Raw genomic sequence first — 9,453 nt, forward strand, 5'->3', positions numbered from 1 at the left:
TTAAGTGTTGAAAATGTAATTTTGTTAGTATATTTAACAGAGAAAATGATTATTGGAACTGTAAAATAAAACAAATTGTACATTAAATGGACTTTTCTAGTGTTTAAGAAGTAATAACAATTCTTTTGGTTTTGGTTTCAAAAGGAACCAATGAATATTGAATGTTCTATAATTAATGTTATGCAAATGTTAACACACATTTAGGTACTAACATTATTCTAATGCCTAATACTTATGAAACTAGTTTTTAATAATAAATAATCTGTTTTTTCGTATCATATACATTGTAGTACAAAACATAGTCTTGGCCATAGTTTTTCCACCATTTCATGATAAACAGACATCCTCATGTGTTAAGGAAAGGGTCCTAAAAAAAAAAAAAAAGTTTTAATGCTATACAAAAGTATTAGCTATTATCAAAGAATACTTAGGATACAACTAACAAATATCTAGTTTTGTTGACATCAAATTATTGGCAGAAATGGTCAATGAACACCTCAATGCTCTCCACTGTCACAAAATATAAATCGCACAATAAAGATTTTATTGAACTTGAACAGGCACACATATGAAGTTTGACGCATATCACATCCAGTTCGTAGAAGTATAAAGTTTACCAAATTCGCCTGCAATAGAATCCAATATTGTAGTTGACCTAAACATAAGAACAGATTAGCTTATATCAAACTTGGAATTTATAGCATGAACTTTTATCTGTTGATAACATTATTACAGTATTCTAATTTTTTTCATACACTTTATGACTATTGGAATGTAATAGATTTCAACAATGGCTTAATCCATTATATAACCAAGATATCATATAGGATAAATACAAGAACACAATATCGGCTTACCTTAAATTTCGGGTAAAAATCATTTTAAAATCAACAAAATCGCGTGTACTGGAAAAACGATGTACACATTAGCAGTTTAAAATGCGTAAGAATTACATTCGTTTGATGCTTCTGCTAAAAAATAAAAAATAATTTGTTATTAACAGGCAATTGTTTAAACTAAAATAGAATTACATATTGATGATAAAGGTTAGGGGCCGGTAATGACTAAATTTGTTGTGCGGTCGAGTAAGAGCATTCAAACATTTATGAAATTAAAAATCAAAGTAATCGCAGTATCACCGAATAACGCATACAATATGGTAAAGTGAATTCGTTGGAAAAGCTTTGACAACTACCCGAATTTAACTTCGTATACACCAAAGTAAAAACAAAAGTATTGAAACTAAAATAACCACTGACTTTTCATATCCCTTATATAAATAATGTCTAAATGACGATAAGATATTTATTGGCGTACAAAGGAAAACTCAATAAACACAATAATCGTTGTCGTCATGCTAAATTGAATAAAAATTTTAAACTACCTACCTAAATAGTATTTTTTCTTCATGACAAACTGACGAAAATTAAACGATTTATTGCAGTGATTGTTGATAAAAGACTTACGTCTACAATGATAACATGGTAAATAATATTAATATATTACTACCTATAAAAAACAGTGAAACGATATTTAAAAGTGAACTTTTCTAGACTAAGATCTCAGAAACTGATGACAATAATTTTTGATTTGGTTTCAAGATGATCCAATGACTAATGAGTTTGTTATTAAGATTTTATTTTTATAAATGTGTATTCTGAGTAATATCGTGCATTATAATGGAATTTTAATTGTAAAAAATCTGAAAAAGACATAGTGAAGTTGAAGTTAATTTTTCTAATTAAACACAATGACAAGGCGAATCTTTTGGTTTATGTTTCAATACTATCCAATGAACACTGAGAGTTTTATTAAGATTTTTATTTTGTAAATGTATATCCTGTGTATTATTATCCATACAAAATGGTTTTTTAAAAATTAAAAAATGTGGATAAAACATAGTGCACCTGATGTTAATTAATTTTTAAATAAAAGAAAGAGACAAATCTTTTGGTATTGGTTTCAAGAAGATCAAATAAATATTGAGTTTTTTATTAACATTTTAGTGTTGATAATGTATATTTTGTGCTCTAATATATTATAGAGATGATGTTTATTTGATTCTTATAAGTTTGAGATTTTCGAGTTTAAGTAATAGATAAATAATCTTTAAGTTTTAGTTTTAAAAGTAACCAATAAATTATAAATGTTATGTTAATGACCTTATGCAAATTTTAACACACATAATACTATCGTTATGGTAATAGATTTGCCCGATACTTATAAAACTAGATTTTAATAATTTATAATCTTTTCGTTAATTCAAATACATTGTAAGACAAAAGGTAATCAATAATTATCTCATAGTAATAAATATTATATAACATTTATTACCAGTTAGGAATTTCAGTTGTTGGGAGGGCAAAATTTCAGAATTGTTCATAATTGTCATGGATTATATTAAATCAATACATAAGTAAATGAGTAGTAATTAATAATTAATTTTAGTAAATGAAAATAAAAAAAAAATGATACAATATAGAACTTAATACTATACAAATTTTAATATAAAATAAAAGATATACTTTAAAAGAAAAAAGTTAAAGTTTACAATTCAAAAATAAAGAAAGAAGATCCACATTAGAAACATCATAGTAGCTTAAAATTGCACCATCTTCAAGAACTATATTCACAAAAACAATTTATTAAAGAACATTAAATACTGTATCAAAGATTCAAGTCTTAATAAAATGTAAGTTTATGGTCAACAAAAATCCAAGGTTTGGGGAGAAAAAATTTTTCAATCAGTATTTTTTATAAGTCCTTAGCAAATTAAAAAATAAGCACATAGGAAACAAAAATTATTTTACCAGAAATATCAAGTATCGAAAAATAAATAGATTTTTCAAAAATGAAAATGCATGTATGTGTTGCATGTCTGATCCATGATAATAGAAAATAAAAGAAACAATTAAGGTATACTATCTGAATAGATATTTAAAAGGAACTATCAAAATATTAATTACAGCATAATTACATTTTATTGTTAGTTATTTTAATAATCATGGCTAAAAATAAGCTTCAGTTGGTTCAGAAATATATATTATAATTTATTTATAACATCTAATTTAAATTATAAATTCCACTAATTGTTTGAATTTGGGAAATATTCAAATATGTCTGTAATTATTAATGACGAAATTTTTATTTGTACCATAAAAGTATGTATATTATATAATAAAACAATTTATTTTTTGAAAAGTGTTTTAAAGTAGACTACCAAGGTAATAAATTATAAATACATTTTTCATGATTATAATTTTCAATGTTTATTAGTTTTAGGTTATGCAGTTTTAAGTTTATGCACTAAAATTACTGAAATATACATGCACTTATACACTAAAATATGCCCTTATTATTTTTTAAATTTATAAATATACGTAAAAATATTTTTATTTAAATTTTTTTAGATAGTTATTATAAACATTATTTTGTTAAACATTTAAAAATGAAATAAATTATTAAATGAATGTGTTTTTAAATATAAAAAAATTACAAATAAAGACTAAACATTGCCTTTATTCACAAGTATAAATAACTGTTATATTTTATTTATTAATAGACCTTTTAGAAGTAACTTTTTTTGTTAATATTCGAAATATGTGAATAAATAAAAAAAAAAAGATTGAAATATGCAGTTATATGTAAAATAAAGTTTGCATTCAAATTTATACAGGTATATAATTTAAATTTGTAACTGATCTAGAAATTTTTTGGTTTATCCAATAAAAACATGTAAATGTATTAACATGCAGATCTTATTTATTACTTTTTAGGTACATAGAATCTTTTCAAGGTATAATTATAATAATTAAAATGTTGATTATTACTACTCCTTTAATGACTGATCACATTTTACTGAGATTAATTATTTAAATGCCAAAGATAAAAAAAAAATTATACTACTGTTAGTATTATTTAAAAACATGTTTCCTAAGATAGTTAAAAACAATCAAATTTAAAGAAAAATTTCTATGATGGAAATTTTAATTGATAATCAAAGTTTAAAAGAAACATAGATGCACAGTTATACATGCATTTAAAGTTAAAAATTAAATGTTATGAGCAACTATTAAATAAGTATTTATTTAATTGTAACATAATGTACCAAATATTACAATCTTAGGATTTTAATTTTGTTCCAAATTTTATAAATTTGCATTATTTTTTTATATTTATTATACACCTATTTATAAGTAATTGTTTGATTAAGGGTATATTATACCAACCATTTTTAAATAATATAATATCTGAATTCACCATTAAGTTTATTTTAAAACAACTTACTTACATTTTTATATTGATAATTTTTAGTTTAATATTATTAATATTCTGAAATTCGTATTGTTCAAAATTAAAATATTAAGTTTTAAAGGGTTAATTTAATTTCAAAAAAAGTAAAAAAGTTATTTTCAAGCAAACTTTTAGGATAATTAAATAATGTTTTCAGAAAATGTATTCGATTACTAGGATTGTACAATTAACATATGATAGACCTAATTGGATAAAAAACCTAAGTGAGATCAAATCCTCACAAGTTGGAAAAAGGTATTTTATTTTCTAGTAAATATAAGTAGAACATGGTTTTAAATGGACAAAAATCAACTAAATACGCATTAAAATTTTTAAATATATAAAATTATATATTCCAAAGATTTTCTAATATAGTAATATTGACATGAATTATATTTTTAACGTCGAGGTGGTCCACCACGTCCACGACTTCCACCTCCGCGAGGTCCTCCACGACCTCCTCGTCCTCTTGGACCTCCACGTCCACGACCTCTTCCAGGTCCTAAAACAACAAGACAACCAATAATCATTTATAAATTAGTAATGTAGTTAAATGGCTATTTATTGAAAATAAATTATATAACAAACCTCCACGAATACCTCGCCCACCATGATTAGCCCTTGATTTAGGTGTATCATCAATTAGTAGTGTTTCTAGGGTTAGTGAATCTGGTAAAATGAAGTACCGTATATTGTTACCACGAACACTAAGTGTTTCATAATGTACTGGCTGATTATTTTTCATTGTCATTTTTACCGTTTTCAAATGAGTGTTCATGGCTACATCAACTCCTAAAATATTAAATTTTTAAATAGTTTATGGAATATACTAAGTAACAGGTTAGGTACAAAGATAAATTTAGGTAATATGAGAGTCACTTTGTTTTATACTAATTAAATCAACTGTAAATATATAAAAATAAAATAGATTAATATGAAAGTATTTTAGTTTTAAATATTTTGTAGAAAACTTTTATTTTATAATGCTCAGAGGCTTAATTAATTTAACAGCTCTAAAGTCTTTATAAATATATTTATAATAATTTTATACACATTTAATATATTATTTATTAAATATTTATCTTTATAAATTTATTTTACATCACAGAAAATAAAAGAACTATACTTCAATGTCAATAAATAATAGATAAAAAATTATACATAATATATATTTCATAAATAATTCTATAGCAATATAATAAACTCTAGTAAAGCATAATGTGAATGACATTGGGTTGTAGGCTTAATAATGCTAGTAGGAAATTTTTGACTGATAAAAATCCTTTTATACAGTATATTTTTTTATTTTATAAAATGACTATATTAAAAATTAATTAGCTCAATTTAATTTTTAAATAAATTAACTTTTGAATTTCAACATCAATAAATTTTTAATTGTAACTTTCCTGTCTGGCTGTTAAACTCAGCTTGATTGTTTTATTTCCTTCTTATTATTAAAATAAAGCATTAATAATACATTACTGTATTAATTAAACCATTTAACTATGACTTTGTGTCTAAAATTGACAAAAATATATTTCCTTAGAATGACTTTATTTACAGGTTAAAATGTATTTATATTATACTCATACTTAGTCATCCATATGTATTTATATAGTTATACTTAAATTCAGTTAATCAGAAAATTGATGTTCAGCAATCTATGTATTTTTAGTTGCTATCTGGTGAATTTTCTTTTGATATAGGCATAAATGCAAATAAGTTCAATTTTTCTAACTAAAGCAATCAAATAAGATATAAAACATAATTTTATTGGATTTTAATTTATTTATTATTTACCTGTAATGGTTCCATGGACACTAGTGCCATTTTTTAGTTCTAATGTCACTGTTTCATGACTTAGTTTCATTAAAAACCTGTAAATATGGATGAAATAATTATATAAAAGAAAAAACAATTATTTATAAAATGTTTTATGTTTACAAATCAAACATTAATCTTGTGCATGCATAGTTTTTTTATATGAATCGGACAATAGTATTTTAAACTAACATAGTCTCATATATTTCAGTTTTCAACATTTTTTTCAATATATATTTATTTAATTTATAATAATCTACTAAATAAGTTGAAGAACTGATAAAGATTAGTAACTTTTATAAACTTTTTACCTCCAATCATAACTGTTTCGTTTAATCTATAAAATCTTATTTTTTATTAACATATTCACCGTTATATGTGAATATAAGTTTGGAATGTTTGGACTTACATAAAAATAAAATACTCCGGCTTCACTCATAGTTATTCATGATATATATGACAATGTTCTCTATGCCATAGCCTAACAACACTGTTATTATTTTTTCAATATCATTAAAAAAAATTTTTTTTATACAGATTGAAAATTATAAAAGTAAAATTTTTTTTATTATTTTAAGTACTTTTTGAGATTACTGCTTAATAATTAGTGAAGCTTCTCACACGAAATTACTCGTGTAAAGACCTAAAATTACCTATATAACAAATAAATGTATAAAGTTAATTATACTTAATAAAAAAAAAGAAGAAATAATATCTACTTGGAGAAAAATTTAAATGATAATAATAAGGCATGAAAAAAAAAATATAAAATAATAATAATCCTTAACATAAGATTATGAATAATAAAATAAAATACAGATGATAATAACGAAATAATTTTGTTCATGTATTAGCAGTGTTATAGTTATATATTAACCACTATGAGATATGTTTCTTAAATAATAGCAATGGAATATTTATTAAATAGTTGTATAATATTGAATTATAAATTAATAAACTAGAATTATAACAATATAAAAATATTTCAACAGTCAGTTTTTTTTGACTAAAATTGGAAATATCTGTCTATAGCAGGGGGTACTCATGCAAATTACTTATTTTAAGATATAGGTTATGAATATTCAAAGTATATAGGTTAAGTATATATCAAAATAACAGTGAAAATAATATTCAGTTACATACTTGGAGATTTATATTAAGTAAAATTTTAAATGTCTTAGTATCTACGCTTTAACAAATATATGAAGGCAACTAAAATTTTTTATTCAAATTATAAAGTTTTGCAATTTTACTTAGCTAACCAGTTTGTTTATTCATTAATTACTATGAACTTGGCATATTTAATAATGTAAAATACCAAAATATTAAACATAAAATTAAACAATTTGAGCATATTAACAATAAATAAACTGACTAAGTACAAAAAGAGAAAAATACACCGATTATCTATACAAAATTATTCTACTTACTTGACCAACTTCATGATGGTTTTGTTCTAGACTTTCGTAGACTAAAATTAATATCAATTAGGAACGGTATCAAACAAACTTAAATTAACAAGTCACAAAAACTGGGGATTGTTGCAGACGTATGGCGTGGGGAGTATGTAGTATGCACTTTGTAGAGTACAACGCTGTAGCGTTGTTTGTCGGGCAGCGGCCGGTGGACTTGTATTATTTGTTTTCGTAAATCAGAAGCGTTATGAAAGTGAGAACCCAAAAGTTGATATACGAACACGGACATACATGACGTTATCAACGAAATCGCCGGCTGCCGAAGAATCACTATCGAGATTTTCGAGGACAAAATTTGAGTGTATCGATACGTATCGGTTCAAAATCGATTGTTTACGAACTTATACGACGTACGATGTACCAGCGAAACGTACCAATTCGTTTTAAGACTCGGATATGATTAGTACGTTTTGCAATTTTCTTGTTGAAAATCTCGAATAACCAAACATTTCAAACAAATATTAAATTTTTAAGTAACAACGTTCATAGGAACAACACATTAACAGATCTCATCACTCCCACCGCATTTTTTATCAGCTCTCAATTCTTTCCACACCGAGATCATTGGTATCAATTTTTATCACCCTATTATCAGTGTAAAATCCAACTCGAGTCAAACGACATTTTAACTTTTAAGTTTTAAGTACATTTTAATATTCCATCAAAACTCCCGTGAAGAGTGAAAAATTAGTTAGTTTCAGTTACCTCGTTTTAAAACTGTTTTCCGTTTCAAGTGAATTTCATAAGCGTCAAAATGTTCAAAACGCCATTGTCAGGCATTCTATTTGGCGCGAGCAAAGTATCCTCAAAATTGTTCATGCCTAGCAGTGGTTTGCACGTAACGGTGCCAATGAAACTGAAAGAGAGTAAGTACAATTGTGTTATGGCCAATGTATCATCGGTTAGGTTTGTGTTTTTAATGTGTTGCTCTTGTTGAAACGTATAGTCCATGCCAACAAGGTTGGTAGCAAGTTGATTATCCAAGGAACTTTTGTGACGTCTCCTAGGAAAGATCAGGTTATTCAAAACAACAGCGAATGCTGTTCATTGTGCAATCTGGGCTTGAATGTCAAACATACGGTATACTATTAATCATTTAATTTATCAGTTCAAATCAATCCTAGATTATTAATTTTGTTTTAGGATGTATTGATTCTTAGCCAATTTGTACGACCTGACGGTTGTATGATGCCTCAACGAGTTACTGGTCTCTGTAAAACCCAACAGAAGAAAATGTCTAAATTAGTGTCTATGGCACACAAAGCAGGTAATCTAATAGTTAGTTATGTTCTAAACTATTCCTCAATTGTTTAAAAATACCAAATCAAGCATAGCTATAACTATTTGCTACAATTTAATAAAGTTAAAAAATGGTAGCCTTCATTTAGATTTGGAAATAAATTTAAATTTTAAAATGCATCTTATTAAAATCTCTTTTACAATACTGCTTTATATTACAAATGTTATACGTTTTATTTTTGTTTGATCTACACAAATTAACCTAGAAATTATGAAATACTTATTATGCAAAGTACATAATAAATTTATATATATATATATATATATATATATATATAATATTAATTTTAGTTTTAATAATATACTATATAATTCCTAATGTTTATTTATTGTTTAAAATGTTTGTAGGTTTAATGTGTAACTTAGCTCCAGAAAATAGTAGAAAGGATTCCACTAAAAGAAAGTTATGGAAAAAATACAATACATACTTTGATGAATCCACCATTAAAATTTATGAGAGTCATTTCAAAAAAATCAAAGAAAATATTGTACTTGACTACATGAAATTAAGAAAACTAAACAATTAATTAATTTGTAATAATCAACAATATTAGAATTTAATAGT

At 24.6% G+C, this 9,453-nt stretch overlaps 2 protein-coding genes and 1 long non-coding RNA gene across 6 annotated transcripts; 1 reads left to right on the top strand and 2 right to left on the bottom strand.

The window, feature by feature from the left end:
- Positions 1–1,618, bottom strand: LOC112602124. Of its 4 annotated transcripts, none has more exons than XR_003115087.1 (4): positions 1,389–1,618; positions 858–968; positions 444–655; positions 1–367 (listed from the first exon to the last, which is right to left on the bottom strand). It is a non-coding gene; the product is annotated as an uncharacterized LOC112602124 (long non-coding RNA). The 4 variants fall into 4 exon arrangements; XR_003115085.1 differs by having other exon boundaries at positions 858–971; positions 1,389–1,617; XR_003115088.1 differs by lacking the exon at positions 1,389–1,618 and adding an exon at positions 1,032–1,347.
- A 3,007-nt stretch (positions 1,619–4,625) lies between these two features.
- On the bottom strand, positions 4,626–7,766 carry LOC112602117 (small nuclear ribonucleoprotein Sm D1-like). Its single transcript, XM_025350052.1, has 4 exons — positions 7,545–7,766; positions 6,094–6,170; positions 4,882–5,085; positions 4,626–4,795 (listed from the first exon to the last, which is right to left on the bottom strand). Exons 1-4 carry the CDS (start codon positions 7,556–7,558, stop codon positions 4,692–4,694), a joined length of 399 nt encoding a protein of 132 aa, XP_025205837.1. The 5' UTR covers positions 7,559–7,766; the 3' UTR covers positions 4,626–4,691.
- Positions 7,767–8,193: 427 nt separating this feature from the next.
- LOC112602116 (28S ribosomal protein S18a, mitochondrial) lies at positions 8,194–9,453 on the top strand. Its single transcript, XM_025350050.1, has 4 exons — positions 8,194–8,455; positions 8,536–8,669; positions 8,733–8,856; positions 9,237–9,453. The coding sequence occupies exons 1-4, from the start codon at positions 8,344–8,346 to the stop codon at positions 9,413–9,415; spliced, it is 549 nt and encodes a 182-aa protein (XP_025205835.1). The 5' UTR covers positions 8,194–8,343; the 3' UTR covers positions 9,416–9,453.

Source organism: Melanaphis sacchari, unplaced genomic scaffold (genome assembly GCF_002803265.2).
Source record: "Melanaphis sacchari strain LSU unplaced genomic scaffold, SCAv2.0 Contig82_pilon_pilon, whole genome shotgun sequence".
NCBI lineage: Eukaryota > Metazoa > Arthropoda > Insecta > Hemiptera > Aphididae > Melanaphis > Melanaphis sacchari.

Bases quoted from the DNA above. Each gene is read 5' to 3' on its own strand.
- LOC112602117 (XM_025350052.1), bottom strand. The intron at 5,086-6,093 runs GTAAATAATAAA...TTAATATTTTAG, and splicing joins TGTCCATGGAACCATTACAG to GAGTTGATGTAGCCATGAAC. The intron at 4,796-4,881 runs GTTTGTTATATA...TTGTTGTTTTAG, and splicing joins TGGGCGAGGTATTCGTGGAG to GACCTGGAAGAGGTCGTGGA.
- LOC112602116 (XM_025350050.1), top strand. From the start codon at position 8,344: ATGTTCAAAACGCCATTGTCAGGCATTCTATTTGGCGCGAGCAAAGTA. The intron at 8,456-8,535 runs GTAAGTACAATT...TGAAACGTATAG, and splicing joins GCCAATGAAACTGAAAGAGA to TCCATGCCAACAAGGTTGGT. The intron at 8,857-9,236 runs GTAATCTAATAG...AAATGTTTGTAG, and splicing joins GTCTATGGCACACAAAGCAG to GTTTAATGTGTAACTTAGCT.